The sequence below is a fragment of the Chiloscyllium plagiosum genome, unplaced genomic scaffold (assembly GCF_037043375.1).
Source record: "Chiloscyllium plagiosum isolate Xiang-an unplaced genomic scaffold, Cpla_swu_hap1 HiC_scaffold_14, whole genome shotgun sequence".
Lineage (NCBI taxonomy): Eukaryota > Metazoa > Chordata > Chondrichthyes > Orectolobiformes > Hemiscylliidae > Chiloscyllium > Chiloscyllium plagiosum.
The window spans coordinates 40,081,948-40,104,624 of record NW_028270152.1 but is presented as its reverse complement, the minus strand read 5'-3'; the positions used below and the strand labels follow the sequence as shown (position 1 = coordinate 40,104,624).

At 42.9% G+C, this 22,677-nt stretch overlaps 2 protein-coding genes across 26 annotated transcripts in view; one reads left to right on the top strand and one right to left on the bottom strand.

The window, feature by feature from the left end:
- LOC122559030 (uncharacterized) overlaps nt 1-6,452 on the top strand; it is a 56,542-nt gene extending 50,090 nt beyond the window's left edge. For all 5 annotated transcript variants that reach the window (XM_087994350.1, XM_043708174.2, XM_043708175.2 and 2 more), the window contains one exon: nt 2,600-6,452. In XM_087994350.1, the coding sequence (XP_087850476.1) occupies nt 2,600-2,975 (376 nt within the window). In that variant the 3' untranslated portion in view covers nt 2,976-6,452. The remainder of the gene's footprint in view (nt 1-2,599) is intronic.
- Nucleotides 6,453-20,725: 14,273 nt separating this feature from the next.
- Nucleotides 20,726-22,677, bottom strand: part of slmapa (sarcolemma associated protein a) — a 258,658-nt gene continuing 256,706 nt past the window's right edge. For all 21 annotated transcript variants that reach the window (XM_087994332.1, XM_043708129.2, XM_043708133.2 and 18 more), the window contains one exon: nt 20,726-22,560. Coding sequence is in view for 16 of the 21 variants with exons in the window: in XM_043708129.2 (XP_043564064.1) it covers nt 22,468-22,560 (93 nt within the window). In the remaining 5 variants the exon portion in view is untranslated. The remainder of the gene's footprint in view (nt 22,561-22,677) is intronic.

The window sequence follows — 22,677 nt, the reverse complement described above, 5'->3', positions numbered from 1 at the left end:
CTAACAACTTGCCCACCACTGAGGTCAGGCTCACCGGTCTATAATTCCTTGGCTTGTCTTTACCGCCCTTCTTAAACAGAGGCACCACGTTTGCCAACCCCCAGTCTTCCGGCACCTCACCTGTGACTATCGATGATACAAATGATGTGATGGCCCAGCAATCACTTCTCTAGCTTCCCACAGAGATCTCGGGTACACCTGATCAGGTCCTGGGGATTTATCCACTTTTAACCGTTTCAAGACATCCAGCACTTCCTCCTCTGTAATCTGGACATTTTGCAAGATGTCACCATCTATTTCCCTACAGTCTATATCATCCATATCCTTTTCCACAGTAAATACTGATGTAAAATATTCATTTAGTATCTCCCCCATTTTCTGTGGCTCCACACAAAGGCCGCCTTGCTGATCTTTGAGGGGCCTTATTCTCTCCCTAGTTACCCTTTTGTCTGTGGCCAATCAGGTAACCTGTACCTGCTCACATGCCATTTGTACAAAGATGGAAGGATGAGCCTGCAAATTCTGGCCCATGTATATCCAGGCCACATGATATATCTACTGCTGTGCCTCACATTGTACTCTACTGCCTGCCCAATGGCTTCTCTCACTTAGAGACATTAATTGTTGCTATCATGAGAGCCATATTGATCCAATGCCACCATTCTAATCGCCCTGGTGGTGCAGAGATAGTCATTGATTCAGTTCCTGCAGTCAACCCAGGTGTGCCTAGGACCCAGTGCCTGCTAACCTCTGCAATAATGTCTGTCCAGACTTCCTTTCACGGTCAGGAGAGACTTTTATTGCTGTTAGTAAGGGAAGAGCAACTCTCATTGTTCTCAGACATTTTTGATAGAAAATGTCATGTGGTGTCATGCTTTGTCTGATTTGAGACATTTGTCAGTTGAGCATGGAGAGCTTAATGATACTTCAGATATCAGTAGCAGAGGGGAAGGCTGGAACCACAGTGTTACCTCAAGGTTTCCTGTAAGCAGTTCCCACACGGATACTGTTGACTTGGAGGCATTGAATACATGGCTTGGCGTTGCTTAAAATTCATGTCCAGACCTCTAGTGGTAATGGTAAGTCGGTAACTCCTTACCCATCCCCCCCCCACCTTGCAATTGATCAGGCCTGTTCCTACCAACGTTTTACTGGACCGCTGCCTTCTAATCACAGTCAGGGAGCCGTTCCTACTGCAACTGGAAGGTCCACGCACTTTCAGATCTATCAGTCGGACTTGTGCCTGAGGCTCAACTTCATTTATTTTGTTTTCATGAAGCTAATACACAAGAGTGGCCTAGAACCTCAAGAGTCTTGCGCTAAACCATCCACTTGTCCTTACTTCAAATTACTGTGTGCTTTAGGGTCAGAGATCGACAGGTCAAAAAGGCCCTTCAGCCCATCGAATCTGCGCCAGTCAAAATTAACCATCTAATATTCAAATCCCATTTTCCAGCAATGGGCCCATAGCCTTCTATACCTTGGCATTGCCGGTACCCATCTAAATACTTGGTAAATGTTGTGAGGGTTCCTGCCCTTACCACTCACACAAGCAGTGAGTTCCAAATCCAGCACCCTCTGGGTAAAAACATTTTCTCTCACATCTCCTGTAAACCTTCTGTCTTCACTTTAAATCTACGTCCCAGGGTCATTAATGTCTCCATTAAGGGAAAACATTTCTTCCTGTCTGCTCAAGCTATGCCCCTCTAATTTTTTTACATCTCAATCATGTATCCTCTGTTCTAAGGAACCTAACCCCATTCTGTCCAATCTCTTTTTGTAACTGCAACTCTCCAGCCCAGGCATCATCTTGGCAAATCTCTTTGTGTACCCTCTCCAGTACGATCATATCCTTCCTATAATATAGATTCCAAAATTGCACACAATACTTTAACTGTGGCTTAACCAATGTATTATACATTTCCAGCAATAATCTCCCTGCTATGAAACCCTATGCCTCAACTATTAAAGGAAAGTATACCATATGCCTCCTTAACCACTTTATCTACCATCCCTAATACCTCAAGGAACTGGTGTACATGCATATCAAGATCCTTTTGATCCTCAGTGCTTATCACTGGGTTCTACCATTCATCATGTATTCCCTTGCCTTGTTTGTCCTGCCCAAGTGCATCACCCCACACTTATCCAGATTGAATTACATTTGCTGCTAATCAGCCTATCTGACCAGCCCATCTATATCCTTCCGTACTCCAGGGCTATCTTCCTCACTATTCATTACCCACCAACTTTTACATCGTCTGCAAATTGATCAACGTCCTGCAATCAATGCTAAACCTCAACTCTCTTACATCCAAATTTGTGCACAAATATCAGTGAGTAGCCTAGCCTTTTTGTTACGTAAACAGGCAACTCTGAGCCATGACACTACATAGATCACAATTTGCGTTTAATCTTCATTGTCATCTTTAAAATAAGTAATTACTGGGTTATTTTCACCGTTTCCAAAAATAACAACCAATGGAATTTACATGATGTCTTTATTGTAACTTTGCAATTAGATTACAGGCAGCTCATTTCATTGAAACCAATTGCACAATTTTTGATCCTTATGGTTCTTTACATTTCTTTTCAAAAGTTGTACTTGTTTGGACCACGTTTTGGAAGACCATCAAACCACCTCAACACCCAGAGTTGAAGCATCTTGGAACCATCCATCAGCCATTCTCTGGACAGAACAAGACCTTTTGGATCTTGAACACCTGGACTTAGCTGTAGCAGAATATACCCAGAGCAGGCCACCATCTATCTATTCCAATGTTTATGTATCACAGGATGGTGAGGCACTTGCAGATAGTGAAACTGAATGGAACACACTTCATGGAAATATGGATTTTGGAATATCAGAACAAGATATTGATTATTATTTTGCTAGCATTTCCAGAAGGCATAGCTTTCGCCAAAATATTCTCCCATTTCATCCATTTATGGTCGTGGGTGAAACCAGAGTGTAAGTTGGGATGAAAGTGTGAAAATGGTGATTCAAGTGTTTTGAATTATGTTTTTGCCAATGGGAGGATACTGTATGTAATTATTAAATATACGTTATATGCAGCTAGTCAAGAGATGATTACTATTTAGTTCTGTGTTTACACTACACATCTATCTTTGTTTTATACAAATTAATTTTGCAAATTTAAAAGCTGAGAATTCAATTTTGAGTTTATGTAAGGAATAGTAGTTTTAAGAATCCTAGAATCAGAATGCGAAGGAAATGTGATTCTTGTTGCTTTTTTAAAAATATAAACAATTTTTAGCAACAAACAGGAATATTAAAATAATCGTTTGTTCCAGATCTCCTTTCTGATGCTTTGGCTGGACAGCTGAAGGCTCCCAAGATCAGCCAGAGATTTCCACTCTGTGTACTAGCTGTTTGTCATTGGTCCTCCAGGACTAATAAACTGCTCTCACCTGTTATAGGCCATATACCTTTCCTATCTATTTATCTATAATTAAAAATATACAAAAGCTAATGAAATTAATTTTAACCTAAATTGAGTAGGGCACTGTCTACCATAGGAATTGATTAGATATTATAATTAGCAGGATTCCATTGAGGAATAGCCTGAGGGGCCTATTTAAGAGCAAAGCATTATAACTTCATTTCACCAGTAAGACTATTCTTAAACCAGTTTTATATAAAACTGTGACCATCACCACTGAGAAGGACCACCATCTTCAGTTTCCCCTCTGTCCATAAGCTATCCTGATTTGGAACTAAATTGCTACTGTTGCAGTCAAAATCCTGGGACTCCCTTCCCAATAACATTTTACATGTATCTACACTTGAAGGACTGTAACGATTCAAGAAAGCAGCTCTCAGGAGGAACAGGGATGGGACAATAAATACTGGCCTAGCCAATCACATCCATACCCCACATACAAATTAAGTGAAAATCTGTACCAATCAAGATTCTGTTAATTTATTCTCCCTCTGCCTGCAAACTTAAAATGGATGTCAAGTTTTCATCCAGCATTTCTATACTCGATGAATGAGGTGTGATTTTTGCATCTATTTATGAAAGGAGTGTGATTTATGCATATATTTGTTATTTTTTAGGTGTTTGGATTTTAAGGTAGTGTCATCTGAGTGGTGGTCTATTTGTCTGAAGGAATTTCATGCATAACGAAAGCAGTCGTTTTCGAACCATGGTTTTAAACTAGTATGTGAAAGAGAGATGACTGAAGGCCTTCTGACAAGTTAATGAAATTTTTTTATATTGTGGAGTTTTAGAACAGGAGAGAGACGACATTGAAGTACATTAGCTCATTTTGGGTTTAGAATAATCAAGGATTGATATTTTAGATTAGAAAGTGTTTTATTTGGTTGAGGAAAACCTGACTGGAGTCAGATATAAGGATAGTTTCTCCCAGAAAACAAGATAGTTCAGACCAGTTAAGGAGATAAGTGTAAGGATTATAGTTTGCAAAAACATTCAGACCATGTGTGTTTGGTTAGAAGTCTGCATTGCTTATTCAAGATTTGGAGGTGCCGGTGTTAGACTGGGGTGGACAAAATTAAAAATCCCACAACACCAGGCTATGGTCCAACAGGTTTATTTGAAGACACTAATGTTCGAGGTGCTGCTCCTTCATCAGGTGGTTGTGAAGCAGGACCATAACACACAGAATTTATAGCAAAAGGTTACAGTGTCATGCAGCTGAAATGATAAACCTAGGTAGGTTGAAATGATGAAGGAGCAGTGCTTCGAAAGCTATGCCTCCAAATAAACCTGTTGGACTATAACCGGTGTGTGATTTTTAACTTTGCTTCTTCAAAGCTGTGAAAGTTGAAGATCTCAGCTGTGGAAAAGGACTCCACTGTCTCTAGGACCAGACTTGAAAAGAAGCAGTCAAGCTACAAATCTGATAGAAATATTTCTCTGCATTTTGATTAAATGTAAAGTGAAAGTATTGTGAGTAGATGGAATTTTGTTTTTCTGGAACTGCATTATGTAGGGAGCTTAATATGCTTTGTTTCATTTTTATTTCTTTTGCATAATAAACTATGTTTTATTGCTAAAATCAAATCTGTAGCTTGCTGTGCTTATGTTTTAATATAGGACCACCAGGTTAATTTAAATAAAAAACAAAGTATGATCAATCAAACCAGATTTCATTCTTGGACCTGACTTGGCAAGTTCTAACACCAGCTGGGATCATTGCATTGTATTTCCAATATCTATTTTCCTCGTGTTTCAATGCCGTAAATTCAATTTTGAATTTCTGTGGTCACACCTATGGTACCATAATAGACTCTGTTCAGATCCATTACGTTACACATATTCACCAGATTTCTGGAAGTGCGGTTTTCCATTTTCACTTTTAGTGATTGCTATCAATTATTATCCATCTTCAAAATGTCTCCACCTTCTACATAGAATGTTTTCAAAAGCCTCATGTATTGCAAAATATTGGTTTAGGTTAACCATTGCTTTCTGACCCTTCAAAATACTATTGAACTTCCAAGACCTGAAAACATAATCTATGCAATTCTCCAAGCTCTTGGGACTGCCAACTCCAGATATGATTCTCAAGTCTAGATGAAGGCTTTGTGGACATATCTTAGTGACTTCGCCATGTGGAGAGGTTGGGGTGTGCTGTGATGGTGTTGTGAGCAATGCTGTTGGATCTCCTTGTTCATGGTAGGCAGAGGGGAGATGCCAGAAAAAGTGCAGTACAAAAAGTCCTCAATAGCCTAACAGGCAAAGGAAGACTGTGTCTTACTGATTAAACAACTCATTGGAGGAGGTGGTTCCACAAATATCCCCATCCCCAGTAATGGAAGAGCCCAGCACAAAGGTAAGGCTGAAATGTTCACAGCAACCTTCAGCCAGAAGTGCCCAGTGGATGATCTACCTTGGCCTCCTCCAGTCGTCCCCAGCATTACTGACACCATCTTCACTCAATTTGATTAACTCCACCTGATATCAAGAAACGGTTGGAGACACTGAATACTGCAAAAGCTATGGGCCATGACAACATTCCAGCAATAGTACTGAAGACGTGTGCTCCAGAACTTGTCTCTCTCCTAGCCAAGCTGTTTCAGTACAGCTACAACACTGGCATCTGTCCGACAATGTGGAACATTGCCCAAGCATATCCAGGCCATAAAAAGCAGGGCAAAACTCGGCCAATTACCGCCTCATCTATCTACTCCATCATCAGTAAAGTGATGGAAGATGTCATCAACAGTACTATCAAGCAGCACCTGCTCAGCAACAACTTGCTCAATGATGCCCAGTTTGGGTTCCACTCAGCTTCTGACCTCATTAGAGTTTTGGTTCAAACGTGGACAAAAGAGCTGAGGTAAGAGTGACAGCCCTTGACATCAAGGCTGCATTCAACTGAATGTGGCACCAAGGAACCCTAGCAAAATGGAATCATTTGGAATCAGGGGGCAAAACCTCTGGTGGTCAGAGTCATACCCGACACATTGGAAGAAGGTCGTGGTTGTTAGAAGTCATTCGTCTCAGCTGCAGGAGTTCCCCAGGGTAGTGACCTAGGCCCAACCATCTTCAGCAGCTTTATCAATGACTTTCCCTCCAACATAAGGTCAGAAGTGGAGATGTTTGCTGACATTGTAAAACATTCAGCACCATTTGTGACTCCTCAGATACAGAAGCAGTTCATGTTCGAATGCAACAAGTTCTAGACAATATCCAGGCTTGTGCAAATAAGTGGCAAGTAACCTTCATGCCACACAAATGCAAGGCTATGTCCATCACCAATAAGAAGTAACAAAGAGGATTGATGAGGGAAGAGAGGTGGACATGATCTATATGGACTTCAATAACGTGTTTGACATGATTGCTTATGGGAGACTGGTTGGCAAAGTTAAATCACATGAAATACAGGGAGAACTAGCCACTTGGATACAGAACTGGCTTGAAGGTAGAAGACAGAGGGTAGTGTTGGAGAGTTGCCTTTTGGATTGGAGGCTTGTGACCAGTGGAGTGCCACAACGATCGATGCTGGGTTCACTGCCTTTCATCATTTTTATCAATAGTTTGGATGTGAACATAGGAGATATAGTTAGTAAGTTTGCAGATGACACCAAAATTGGAGGTGTAGCGGACAGCGAAGAAGGTTACCTCAGATTACAACAAGATCTTGATCAGATGGACCAGTGAGCTGGGCAGTAGCAGATAACATTAGTTTAGATAAATGTGAAGTGCTACATTTAGGAAAGACAAATCAGGACAGGAGTTATACACATTATGGTAAGGTCCTGGGCAGGTGTTGCTGAACAAAGAGACCTTGGTGTGCAGGTTCGTAGTTCCTTGAAAGTGGAGTCACAGGTAAATAGGATGGTGAAGAAGAGACAGGCAGAATAGGCTGGGGCTTTTTTCCCAACTACGCGAAAGTGAGGACTGTAGCTGCTGGAGATTAGAGTCGAGAGTGTGGGTGCTGGAAAAGCACAGCTGGTCAGGCAGCATCTGAGGAGCAGGAGAATTGACGTTTCGGGCAAAAGTCCTTCAACGGGAATGAGGCTGTTAGTCGAGGGGGTGGAGAGATAAATGGGAGGGTGGGTGGGGCTGGGGGGAAGGTAGATTAGAGTGCAATAGGTGGATGGAGGTGGGGGTAATGGTGACAGATTGGAGAAGAAGGTGGAACGGAGGGGTCAGAAGAAAGATGGATAGTAGGACAGGTCATGAGGATGATGCTGAGTTGCAAAGTTGGAACTAAGATAAGATGGGGGAAGGGGAAATGAGGAAACTGGTGAAATCCACAGTGATGCTGTGGGGTTGGAGGGTCCCAAGGTGGAAGATGAGGGTGACCTTGTAGAGGTTTATGAAATCATGAAGGGCATGGATTGGATAAATGGACAAAGTCTTTTCCCTGGAGTAGGGTTGTCCAAAGCTAGAGGGCATAGGTTTAACGTGAGAGGGGAAAGATTTAAAAGGGACCTAAGGGGCACCTTTTTCATGCAGAAGGCGGTACATGTATGGAATGAGCTGCCAAAGGAAGTGGTGGAGGCTGGTAAAATTACAACATTTAAAAGGCATCTGGATGGGTATATGAATAGGAAAGGTTTAGATGAATATGGACCAAATGCTGGCAAATGGGACTAGATTAGATTAGGATACCTGGTCGGCATGGACAAGCTGGACCGAAGTGTCTGTTTCTGTGCTATACAAATCTGACTCTAAGAGACAATCTAATCACTGTCCCTTGACATTCAGTGGCGTTACTATCACTGAATCCCCCATGATCAACAGCTGGAAGTTATCATTGATCAGAAACTCAACTGAACTCACCATAGAAACACAGTGGCTACAAGAGCAGGTCAAAGGCTAGGAATACTGTGACGAGTAACTCACTTCCTGAAACCCCAAAGCCTATCCACCATCTACAAGCACAAGTCAGGAGTGTAATTGAATACTCCCCACTTGCCTGGATGGGCGCAGCTCCAACAACACTCAAGAAGCTTGACACCATTCAGAGCAAAGCAGCCTAATTGATTGGCACCACATCCACAAGCATCCACTCCTTCCACCACCCATGCTCAGTAGCAGCAGTGTGTACCATCTCCAAGATGCACTGCAGAAATTCACACAGCATGTTCTAAACCCATGACCACTTCCATCTAGAAGGACAAGGGCAGCAGATATATAGGAACATCACCACCTTCAAGTCACTCACTACCCTGACTTGGAAACATATCAGTGTTCCCTCACTGTCTCTGGGTCCAAATCCTGGAATTCCCTCCCTAATGACATTGTGGGTCAAATGATTCAAGAAGGCAGCTCACTACTTCTCAAGGGCAACTAGGAACGGGCATCACATACTCACCAGCCAGTGATGTCCAGATCCCACGAAAAAGAATAAATAAAAAAATCCTACCATTACCATCAAGCTGGAAGATCAATCCAGATTCAATGAGTAAAGCATGGGGGCATGCCAGGAACATCAACGTGCATAGCTAAAAAAAATCAGGTGCTAACCTGGCCATGCTATGATACAGGGCTACTTGTCTGCCAAATAATGTGCAGCAAGCAATATGCGGGACAAAGTGATCCCACGGTCAACAGATCAGATTGAAGCTCTGCAGTCCTGCACATCCAGACTTGATTGATGGTGCTGAAAATGTGTTGCTGGAAAAGTGCAGCAGGTCAGGCAGCATCCAAGGAACACGAGAATCGACGTTTCGGGCATAAGCCCTTCCAATTACATAACTAGCAGGAGATAGAGGCTATACAATATCCCCATCCTTGATGCCGGTCGACCCCAGCACACAAGTGCAAAAGACAAGGACAGAAATATTTGCATCTATTTTCAGCCTTCTTCAGGGCCTCATTCAGGGGTTCCCAGCATCACAGATGCGTGTCTTCAACCAATTCAACTAAGTCCACAAATCAAATGTACTGGCTGAATACACTGGATTTTGCAAAATCTATGGGGCCTGAAAATATTCAGGAAGTAATACTGAAGGCTTTTGTGCCAGAACTAGCCGTGCCCCTTGCAAAGCTGTTCAAATGTAGTTACAACACAGGCATCTACTCAACAATGTGGAAAGTTGTCCAGGCGCACAAAAAGACAAATCCAACTTGGCCAATTACTGTGCCATCAATCTACTTTTGTATTAGCAAAGTGATGGGAGGGATTGGCAACAGTGTTATCAAACAGCACTTGCATGCCCAGTTTGGATACTACCAGAGCAACTTCTGATCTTGATCCAAACATGGAAAAAAGAGCTGAACACCAGAGATGAGGGATAAGTGATTGCTCTTGAAACCAAGGCAATGTTCATCCAATTATGTCTTCAAGGAGCCCTAGCAAAACTGGAATCAATGGGAATTTGCAGCGGTACCAAGCACATCTGTGCAAGATGTACTTGGAGTGGTAACCTGTGCCGAATCATCTTCAACTGCTTCATCGATAACCTTCCTTCCATTATAGAGGAGGTGGAGATGTTCATTGATGATTGCACAATGTTCAGCACTATTCAGCGCATCCTGGGGCTAGCATTCATCACTGAATTGGATGAACCAAATAATATTTTGGCTACATGATCAAGTCAGAGGCTAGAAATTCTGCAGTGAGTAACTCACAAAGCCGACCCACTATGTACAAGGAACAAGTTAGAGGTCTGATAAAATATTTTCCACTTGACTGGATCATGCAGCTCCAACAACACACTCAAATAGCTTGACACCATCCAGGACAAAGCAGCTCACTTAATTGGCAACCCAGCCACTATGATCAATATTTACATCCTTTACTGATGCATATCCGCAGCAGTGTATACCATCTACATGATGCACTGCAGTAAATCATCAGAGCTCCTTTGACACCACGTTCCTAATCTGTGGCCTGCACAGCTTGGAAGGATATGGGCAACAGATGCATGGGAACGCAACTATCATCAATTTCCTCTCCAACACCATCCTGATATGGGACCATATTTTTATTGTGACTGAGTCTAAATCCTGGAACTCCTTTCCTAAGAGCAATGTGGGTGAACCTAGAACCAAACAACCACACCTTTCTGGATTGAATTCCATTTGCCACTTTTCTCCTCAGTCAACCATACCATTGAAAAAACCCTGCAGCTAACAGTCATCCTCTTAACTATCAACTACATAGCCAAATTTTGAATCAACTGCATAATTTCCCAAATGTGCCTCCCAGTTTTAAAAATATATCATTAATATATACCATAAACAGTAAGGGACAAATAACAAAATCCTGCAGAACACCAATGGAAAACACTTTCTATTCACAAAAACATTCCTTTGTTTTCTATGATTAAGCCAGTTTTGGATCCAACTCATCAAATCCTCTGTATCTCATGGGTTTTAGCTTTTCTGACCTGTCTGCTGAGTGGAACCTTGTCAAATGCCTTACTAAAATCCAGGTAGTCAACATCCATTACAAAACCCTCATCAACACTCTTTGTTACTTCCTCAAAAAAAAGTAAGACATGAGCTTCCCAAACAAAGCCTCTCTTTCCTTGACTAACCTGTGCCTAAGTAACAGATATAAAACATCTCAGTAATGATGCTCATAATTTGCCCACAACTGGGGTCATACTGACCAACTAGCAGCCTAGCATACAATTCAACCAACCTTTGTGATTTAGCCACCTTCAAGGAAGTCAGTCCCTCCAGTATTTCACACTTCTCTTGTGCTTATGCTCACATCAATATTCCATGCATTTATCTGAGGGTTTGGGAGGAAAATAATTAGACTTAAAGAATGGAAATATGCGATGGAAGCTTGAGGTATTTGCTTCTTTTTGATGCCAGGGAAAATCCTGACACGCATTCTTCTGAACTGCCTACTTCCTGTGGCTGTGGAAGTCTTTCCAGAGACACAATATGGCTTTGGACCTTCTATAGGAGCCTCTAACATAGTCGTTTTTGTCAGACAAATCCAGGAAAAGTGTCAAGAACAACATTGAGCTGACCACTGCATTTAACTCAGTTAATTGTAAGGCTTTGTAGATTTTTGCCCAAAGATTTGGCTAGCAAGAAAGTTCAGCACAATCCTGTGAACTGGCTTCATAATAATATGGTTATAACCATCTGTGGGGAGATTTGCTTCAAAGATCAACTGCCTCTAATGTCATATTAAGTACAATCAAAATGGAAAATTCCTTAACACATACCTCAGTGCCAAAACTGATCTACAGTTTACAGTATTATTGCCCACTCTGTGCCAGATTACAAGGTACTCTCAATCTCTTCAAGTCTGGATTCAAGAAACTCAGCCCATTCTTGAATGTTGTCAAAGCAAAACTCATTTATCAGTTAAATCTTTCACCACCCATATATGTTGAAGGAAAAACTCTGGAATATGTTGTGTACTTCCATTCCTTAACAATGAACTCTCTCAAAAGACAACCAATGATGAGGTGATCCAGTAAGGCTGTAATATATAGGAGCAGAAGTGACGCCATTCAGCCCATTGAGTCTGCTTCGCCATTCAATCATGTTTTATAAGTTTCTCAACCCCACTTTCCTGCTTTCTACCTTGATCCCCTTCGTACTCAAGAACCTATCTCAGTCTTAAGTATGACTTGGTCTCCACAGCCTTCTGTGGTAATGAATTCCATAGATTCACCACTCTGGCTGAAGAAGTTTCGCCTTATCTCCATTCCAAAAGCTCTTCCCTTTACTCTAAAGCTATGCCCTTGGGTCCTAGTCTCTCCTACCAATGGAAACATCTTGCCAACATCAATTCTGTTTAGGCCATTCAGTATTCTGTGCATTTCAATTAGATTCGCCCTCATCCTTTGAAACTCCGAGTATAAACCTAGAATCCTCAAACATTCCTCATATGTTAAGCTTTTCATTCCTGGAATCTCCTCTGAACACACTCCAGGGCCAGTACATCCTTCCTGAGACATGGGGCCCGAAACTACGCACAATATTCCAAATGTGGTCTGACCAGAGCCTTATTGAGCTTCAGAACCACAACCCTATTTTGATAATCAAGCCCTCTCAATATAAATGCCATCATTACATTTGCCTTCCTAACTAATGACTCAACCTGCAAGTTTAACTTGAGAGAATCCTGGACTAGAACTCCCAAGTCTCTTTGTACTTCAGACTTCTGAATTTTTTCCCAGTATAGAAAATAGTCCATGCCTCTATTCTTCCTACCAAAGTACATGACCTCACACTTTCCCACATTGTATTCCATCTGCCACTTCTTTGCCCACTCTCCTGTCTAAATCCTTCTGCAGTCTCCCCGCTTCCTTAAGGTTGAAACTTTATTGCTGGAACAGCACAGCAGGTTAGGCAGCATCCAGGGAACAGGAGATTCGACGTTTCGGGCACAGGCCCTTCTTCAGGAATGAGCAGAGAGTGTTCAGCAGGAGAAGATAAAAGGTAGGGAGGAGGGACTTGGAGGAGGGGAGTTGGAAATGTGATAGGTGGAAAGAGGTCAAGGTGAGGGTGATAGGTCGGAGTAGGGTGGAGGCGGAGAGGTCAAGAAGAAGACTGCAGGTCAGGAAGGCGGTGCCGGGCTGGAAGGATCCGGCTGAGACAAGGTGGGGGGAGGGGGAATGAAGAAACTGGTGAAGTCCAAGTTCATCCCCTGCGGTTGGAGGGTTCCCAGTCGGAAGATAAGACGCTCCTCCTCCGACCGTCGGGTTGTTGTGGTTTGGCGGTGGATGAGTCCAATGACCTGCATATCCTCGGTGGAGTGGGAGGGGGAGTTGAAATGCTGTGCCACAGGTTGGTTGGGTTGGTTCGTCCGGGTGGCCCAGAGGTGCTCCCTGAATCGCTCCGCAAGTAGGCGGCCTGTTTCCCCAATATAGAGGAGGCCACACCGGCTGCAGCGGATGCAGTAGATGATGTGGGTGGAGGTGCAGGTGAATCTGTGGCGGATATGGAAGTTTCCCTTGGGGCCTTGGAGAGAAGTGAGGGGGGAGGTGTGGGCGCAAGTGTTGCACCTCCTGCGGTTGCAAGGGAAGGTGCCGGGAGTGGTGGTTGGGTCGGTGGGGGGTGTGGATCTGACAAGGGAGTCGCGGAGGGAGTGGTCTCTACGGAAAGCTGATAGGGGAGGGGAGGGAAATATATCCTTGGTGCTGGGGTCTGTTTGGAGGTGGCGGAAGTGACGGCGGATGATGCGCTGTACATGGAGATTGGTGGGGTGGTAGGTGAGGACCAGTGGGGTTCTGTCCTGGTGGCGGTTGGAGGGGCGGGGCTCAAGGGCGGAGGAGCGGGAAGTGGAGGAGATGCGGTGGAGGGCACCGTCGACCACGTCGGGGGGGAAATTGCGGTCCTTGAAGAAGGAGGCCATCTGTGTTGTACGTATTTTGAACTGGTCCTCCTGGGAGCAGATGCGGCGGAGACGAAGGAATTGGGAGAATGGGATGGCGTTTTTACAGGGGGCAGGATGGGAGGAGGTGTAGTCCAGGTAGCTGTGGGAGTCGGTAGGTTTGTAGTAGATGTCCGTGTTGATTCGGTCGCCTGAGATAGAAACAGAAAGGTCTAGGAAGGGGAGGGAGGAGTCCGAGACTGTCCAGGTGAATTTGAGGTCGGGGTGGAAGGTGTTGGTGTAGTGGATGAACTGTTCAACCTCCTCGTGCTCCCACGAGGAGGTTGAACAGTTCATCCACTACACCAACACCTTCCACCCCGACCTCAAATTCACCTGGACAGTCTCGGACTCCTCCCTCCCCTTCCTAGACCTTTCTGTTTCTATCTCAGGCGACCGAATCAACACGGACATCTACTACAAACCTACCGACTCCCACAGCTACCTGGACTACACCTCCTCCCATCCTGCCCCCTGTAAAAACGCCATCCCATTCTCCCAATTCCTTCGTCTCCGCCGCATCTGCTCCCAGGAGGACCAGTTCAAAATACGTACAACACAGATGGCCTCCTTCTTCAAGGACCGCAATTTCCCCCCCGACGTGGTCGACGGTGCCCTCCACCGCATCTCCTCCACTTCCCGCTCCTCCGCCCTTGAGCCCCGCCCCTCCAACTGCCACCAGGACAGAACCCCACTGGTCCTCACCTACCACCCCACCAATCTCCATGTACAGCGCATCATCTGCCGTCACTTCCGCCACCTCCAAACAGACCCCAGCACCAAGGATATATTTCCCTCCCCTCCCCTATCAGCTTTCCGTAGAGACCACTCCCTCCGCGACTCCCTTGTCAGATCCACACCCCCCACCGACCCAACCACCACTCCCGGCACCTTCCCTTGCAACCGCAGGAGATGCAACACTTGCGCCCACACCTCCCCCCTCACTTCTCTCCAAGGCCCCAAGGGAAACTTCCATATCCGCCACAGATTCACCTGCACCTCCACCCACATCATCTACTGCATCCGCTGCAGCCGGTGTGGCCTCCTCTATATTGGGGAGACAGGCCGCCTACTTGCGGAGCGATTCAGGGAGCACTTCTGGGCCACCCGGACGAACCAACCCAACCAACCTGTGGCACAGCATTTCAACTCCCCCTCCCACTCCACCGAGGATATGCAGGTCATTGGACTCATCCACCGCCAAACCACAACAACCCGACGGTCGGAGGAGGAGCGTCTTATCTTCCGACTGGGAACCCTCCAACCGCAGGGGATGAACTTGGACTTCACCAGTTTCTTCATCCCCCCTCCCCCCACCTTGTCTCAGCCGGATCCTTCCAGCCCGGCACCGCCTTCCTGACCTGCAGTCTTCTTCTTGACCTCTCCGCCTCCACCCTACTCCGACCTATCACCCTCACCTTGACCTCTTTCCACCTATCACATTTCCAACTCCCCTCCTCCAAGTCCCTCCTCCCTACCTTTTATCTTCTCCTGCTGAACACTCTCTGCTCATTCCTGAAGAAGGGCCTGTGCCCGAAACGTCGAATCTCCTGTTCCCTGGATGCTGCCTGACCTGCTGTGCTGTTCCAGCAATAAAGTTTCAACTTTGATCTCCAGCATCTGCAGACCTCACTTTCTCCCCGCTTCCTTAATGCTATCTGTCTCTCTACTTATCTTTGTATCATCTACAAACTTAGCCAGAATGCCCTCAGTTCCTTCATCTAGATTGTGAATGTATAAAGTGAAAAGTTGTGGTCCCAACACTAAGCCTTGCGGAACATCACTTGTCACCAGCTGCCATCCTGAGAAGGACCCTTTTATTCCCACTCTCTGCCAGACTGCCAAGCTTCTTTCCATGCTAGCACCTTGCCTCTGACACCATGGATCCTTATCTTAATCAGTGGCATCTTGTTAAAGAACTGGGGCGGCACGGTGGCTCAGTGGTTAGCACTCCTGCCTCACAGCACCAGGGTCCCAGATTCGATTCCAGCCTTGTGTGACTGTCTGTGTGGAATTTGCACATTCTCCCCGTGTCTGCATGGGTTTGCTCCCGTTTCCTCCCACAGTCGAAAGATGTGCAGGTTAGGTGAATTGGCTATGTTAAATTGCCCATAGTGCTAGGTGCATTAGTCAGAGGGAAATGGGTCTGGGTGGGTTACTCTTCGGAGGGTTGGTGTGGACTGGTTGGGCTGAAGGGCCTGTTTCCACACTGTATGGAATCTATAACCTAAAAACTTCTTTAAGTCCAGGTCGATAACACCCATTGGCTCTCCTTAGTCTAACCTGCTAGTTACTTCCTTGAAGAATTCTAGCAGATTTGTCAAGCATGAACTCCATTTGATGAAACTATGCCGACTTTGCCCTATCTTACCATATACTTCCAAGTATTCAGAAATCTCTTCCTTCACAATGGATTCCAGGATCTTACTCACTACCGAGGTTAGGTTAATCAATCTGTAATTTTCCATCTTTTGCCTTACTCCCTTTTTAAACAGGGGTGTCATATTAATGATTATCCAGTCCCTTGGAACCCTCCCTGATTCAAGCGATTCCTGAAAGATCACTGCTAATGCCTCCAGCAATACCGGATTAGTTACGCTAGCTCAGTCTTCTACAAATGACGGCAACAAATGACAGCAAAGACTACCCAAGTTGGCAAAGGTCTTACAGATGAGAGCATTTGTAATCACCACACTTCTACACTGTAGTGAAAACAGGAGCAATGCCTCCCCTCATCCTCTGGATTCCATTTGGATGACCATCAAACAAATTCTAATGTCCTTCGTGAACCCAGCTCCACAAGCATTCACGAAAAATCAGTTTTGATGACTGAACATTGTGGCCAGATGGTTGCAAAGTGTCTCCCCCACAAACGTTTGTTTTTTATACTCTGAAATGGCGGAAACTCAGGACTCCAAGTAGCTGTGACGCTCAAACTGAGGAATAGCTGACAACCCCAAAACAATGCCTTGATCAAAATTCCCCACAGCAGATCACAGATTATTAATTTCATTGTCAGATTGATCATGTTTAAAATGTGTCACTGCATATTTTATACTGATGATTCTGGAAACATGATACAACACTTTAAGAATGTAAATAATTTTTCAAAAATCTTGTTTTCCAAAATATCTCCAGTTTGCCTTCCTGCTTTGCATCAATGTTTACCATCCATAGAATTATTTTGACAGGAGGAATACCATAGACATACTATCAAGTGTGATTAGTGCAGTTATGAAATTGGAAACATTTTGATCTATGTATTCTAAACTTCCTGTTATTTTAATAAGAATTCCTGCTATTATAGAATCCCTCGAGAGTGGAAACAGGCCCTTCAGCCCAACAGGTCCACACCAACCTCCTAAGAGTATCCCACCAAACCCATTCCCCTACATTTACCCCTGACTAATGCACCTAACCTACATATCCCTGAACACTATGGGCAATTTAGCATGGCCATTTCACCCAACCTGCACATCTTTGGACTGTGGGAGGAAACTAGAGCACCCGGAGGAAACCCACACAGACACAGGGAGAATGTGCAAACTCCACACAGTCTCCAAAGGCTGGAATTGAACCAGTGTCCTTAGTGTTGTGAGGCAGCAGTGCTAACCACTGAGCTAGTGTGCCACCCAGATATAATTCAGTACCTCACAGATTATGCAAACTTCTTTAAAATAGTTCTACTTTTCTAAAGTATTGTTAATGAAGCTAACATAGAATCACTAAATGGCTTGAAAAATTAATGTTAAAATAATTTTATAGTACTGGTATATTAATTTTCAGTCAGTAGGCTCTTTAGTGTCTCACCCAGTTTATGTCATTTATATGTGAACCTAGACATGCATGAGTTGACAGACTTAACCACGTTCTATCTTACTATCATTCAATATTCAGAACCGGCAGCATTTGTGACGAGCTTTCAAAGGGACAAAACGTAAGCTTGAATCAAGAAGTTTCCCTTAAAAATCATCTTTCATAATGTAGGTATACCAAAATTTGTTATATAATCTCCACTGCTTAAATTAGTCAACTTGGGAACTATTAGATTAGATTAGATTACTTAGAGTGTGGAAACAGGCTCTTCGGCACAACAAGTCCACACCGACCCGCCGAAGCGTAACCCACCCATTCCCCTACATTTACCCCTTTACCTAACACTACGGGCAATTTAGCATGGCCAATTCACCTTACGTGCACATCTTTGGACTGTGGGAGGAAACTGGAGCAAACCCACGCAGACACGGGGAGAATGTGCAAACTCCACACAGTCAGTCGCCTGAGTCAGGAATTGAACCCAGGTCTCTGGCGCTGTGAGGCAGCAGTGCTAACCACTGGGCCACCGTGCCGCCCTGGAACTATTGTGAATAATTTTGTAACACACCACAAAGTGAATTCATCTACTAATCAGGCTATTGGCAAGCTTGATTACATTTTATTTTAAAACTTTCTAGCATTCTTTCAGAAACCCTGAATTTAAAACAGTGTTGAGGAAGCAATATTTGTTAAAACAATATTTGTAACCATACTAGATGTAACTAGAGAATGGCATATTGGAACAGTTTCCACTTGAACGTGTGATCAGCAATCTTGGTATGAATTGCAATCGTTTTCTGACTTTATTTTTTAGGGTCATGTTTTCATTTAAATTTATTCCATATAGTCAAATACATAGTCAATCATATAGTGCTTTGAAAATGGATTTGCAGGTAGACAGAATTGTGAAGATGTTATTTGCCTTTATAGGTCAGAACATTTGAGTATAGGAGTTGGGACACTGTGTTGCAGCTGTATTAACATTGGTGAGGCCACTTTTAGAATACAGCATACAATTCTGGATGCCCTTCTACAGGAAGGTGTCGTTAAATTTGAGAGGGTTCAGAAAATATTTACAAGGATGTCAGGATTGGACGGTTTGAGCTACAGGGAGAGGCTGAACAGGGTTTGGCTGTTTTCCCTGGAGCATCGGAGGCTGAGGTATGATCTCAGAGGTTGACAAAATCATGAGGGACATAGATAGGATAAATAGACAAGGTCTTTTCCATGGGGTGGAAGAGTCCAAAACAAGAGGGCATAGATTTAAAGTGAGGGGAAAGGTTTAAAAGGGACTTAAGGGGCAACCTTTTCATGCAGAGGGTGGTGAGTGTATGGAATGTGATGCCTAAGGAAGTGGTGGAGGCTGGTACAGTTATGACATTTAAAAGGCTTCGGGAAGGATATATGAATAGGAATGGTTTTGAGGGATATAGCCAAATGCTGACAAACGGGACTAGATTTATTTAGGATATCTGGTCAGCATGGACGAGTTGGACCAAAACATCTACTTCTGTGCTGTAAATCTCCATGATTCTATAAGAGGCTGAATAGGCTGGGGCTTTTTTCCTGGAGTGTCAGAGGCTGACGGGTGACCTTATAGAAGTTTTTAAAATCATGAGGGGCATGGATAGGGTGAATCGCCCAGGTGTTTTTTCCTACGGTAGGGGAGCGCAAAAGTAGAGAGAGTAGGTTTAAGATGAGAGGGGAAATGTTTAAAAGGAACTGGAGGGGAAACTTTTCATGCAATAGATGGTGTGTATGTGTGGAATAAGCTGCCAGAGGAAGTAGTGGAAGTGGGTAAAATTACAATATTTAAAAGGCATCTTGTATGGGTATATAAATAAGAAGGGTTTGGAGAGATATGGGCCAATTGGGACGAGGTCAGATTTGGATGTCTGGTCGACACAGACGAGTTGGACCGAAGGGTCTATGACTCAATGGTTCTACATGTAAAATTCCATCTCAGCCAGTTCAATCAGGAAATGTTTTAAACGTTTTTTGAAGTAAAAAAAACTCGATAGATTTGAGAATGGCATCCTTGGTCCAGGTAGTTGTTAACACAGTTGAGAAAGGTTGTATCGTAAAGGATAAGCAAAAAGTGTCTGGTGTGCTGGTTGTAGGAATCCACATTACAAATAACTAAAAACAACAGAAGAATTATGGTTATTGGTGTATTTTTTGACAATTTCTTAGTAAGTTAAATATATATTATTTTAAGACTTTTAAAGCTTAATTTCTTCCTTAAAAAGATCAATTTTAAGGGCTTCCTCAAATGTTTATAAGTGGTTGTTACATTTAGTGGGAACTTACTTTTATGGTCAATTTCGAATATGGCCAGTTTTGTGGGCAGTGCTGATTTTCAATGTGATGCTTTTGAACCAGGAAATTGGATTTAAACTGTATGCATCTTGCATTTGAAATTTATTTATAATTTGTGCTGGTTTGGCAATTTTTGTACGAATTCGCTGGAGAAACCAGCATAATGGTAGAAATTCTACTGCATTATGTTTTGTTATTTTTCTTCTTTCATCAAATAATAACTATTGTACAACCATAACAGAATTGAATGTTCCCACCCCATTCCCCACAGGAGTTATGGGGACTCTGCCTCTGGATGATCAAGTCTGGGATGGGAATGCTTATGACAGCCTTCCTGCCCAAATGCCAATTCAGATCTGGGCCCCACCCCTTCATCATTGGTATTCATGGAGTAGAACAAAGATTGCAGTTTCCCAAAGTGGTAGAAACCCTTGGTCAATGGAGCTCAATGCCTGATCGAGGCATCAGACCAGGAACTGGGGGGGGTAGGGGACCCCTGAAAGCCTCACTTCTATCCTTGTCTTTGACAGTCTTTCCTATGATCCTAGATGTTAGATCTTGGATCTCTGGGGAGTATAGCAACCAGCACTCCTACGGTTATTGACAAGCAGTGGAGAGCTGCCATCCTTTTATTGGCCAGCGGCTCACAGTGAAGGCAGTATTTCTGTCCCTGGTAATCCTTAATCCCAGCAATAACTCAATTTTAGTGCTATCACAAACATTTAATCCCAAATATGTGTTTTTCAAACTCATACATTAGTATAATTTCCCTTTGCAATAAACTCAAATGCACATAGAGAGAGCAAACTTTATTTTATTAAATCATGCACATCACGTATGTTAGTGCAAATACTTTAATTTGTAGTCCAGAAATTCTACTGTACTTTCAACCTTTTTTACAAAATAGATTTAAAACAATTATTTTACTTTAAAAAATTTATTTCTGTAATTCAGCATATCAGAACAATATTTGCAAACAACCTATGTACAGGAGGTACCGAGGACCATTAGCATGTGTGTGTAGCTGGGGTGGAATATCATAGCTTATTGGCCATTCAAACAAATGCTCAGGTTGACAGACTTTTGAACAGATTGTTTTCACATAAACAAGTGTTTCTTTTCCCCACAACCTTGTGTTTAAACAAATAAAATTCCTGAATGAATGGGACATCTAACAAAACCCAACATTCACCCTCAACACATTTTAAGATAACCTATGTAGCAGATTTCTCAATACATTCTTGAAGATCTATTTCTATTCTCAAGAATATTTTAAAACAGCTGTAATGTTAAAGTGTTTTTTTCCAAAATTTGACTATGGAATCTTGTACCAATATATGCAATTATACAGTACAACTTCAACATATCATGCTGTGGTTGAAAATGTATAAATTGAATTATTTTTAAAATAAGGCAATACCCAACTCATTTGGCTAAAAAGGTGACATGAAAAAATTAAGGTGACGATCCATTTTTTCCTCTAACTCACTTTGAAACAAAGTGCTTGCTGGTATGACTCCTATAATGAGCATGACAGCTGTCTGAAAGACAGATGAAGGACTGTCCTGGGAATGTAGTGATTAAGGCAGTAGCATTAGACTGCTTTATGGTTGCAGATTTGAGTCCCAGTCATAGTCTACATTGTAAGCAAATGCTGTGCATCAGAAATATTTCAGTCAGCCTCTTACATCGGTATCCCCATCACTAGGGAAAACATATAAACATTTAGTCTTTTTATAACCAATTGATGCACAGTTTCCACCAACTGATATACAGAGAAGTGTGAATTTGATGCTATTTTAGGGATTTATGGTCCACTTACCTTTGCAGGTGAAACACTAATTGAGATGGATGACCATAAAAAGTCAGCAAAAGGAAGAAACAATTAAAATGCATCTACTATGTATGCATGACTCAAGGTTACTGCTGTTTCTTCAATAAAATGTACACTGAGATTTAAAAAAAATGTTGGGAGAAGTTAAAATCCAGTGAAATTCAGGTGTAGTCTCTCAACCGTGCAATAGCATTACACTTACGTTTTAAATGAGACTGCTATTTAAATGGCCTATCACCTCTTGTATGTGGATCAAACAGGCAGCAGCTGAACCATTTGTTTCCATTAGCATTAGTTTTCTGGCATAAGTGCATCAGTTGGTGGAATTGCATCACTATTATCAAAAGATACAGTAGAACTCAGAAGTGAAACTAAATTAACTTCGATGCTTTTAATATTTTGGTACCAAGAAGCCTAGTTTAGGCCACCATATTTCTTTACATAATTCCAAAGTACTGATTTATTTTAAAAAAGGAAAAATGCAAACCAAACATTATCTAGAGTAGAATCCAGTCACAAATTTTTATTCCCTCTATATACAATTACATTTTATACAGTTCAAGCAAAAATCCTACTGTCGTACTCTGAAACAGCCATGTTTTTGTTAGAGGTAAAAAGGAAACAGATCTGCTTGTTCCCTGTAGTAAAAGAAAGCCAATGTCAAAGGGGAGGACATTCGGTAGTTTGAGACACTTCTCGCAGTTTTATGGCGAGGCCCTATTCAATGCTGGGTATAACACTACCACCGTCACAGCAACCAGCACGGCCATCACTGGCATCCACTTGAACAATCCATCCTGAAAAATTTCATTGAAGAGGCAAGTTGACAGTTTATGAGCTATTGTTTTCTGATTATACAAACAAGCAGTTTGGGGCAAAATAAATTTTAAGTACAGAATAATCACTGTGCAGTA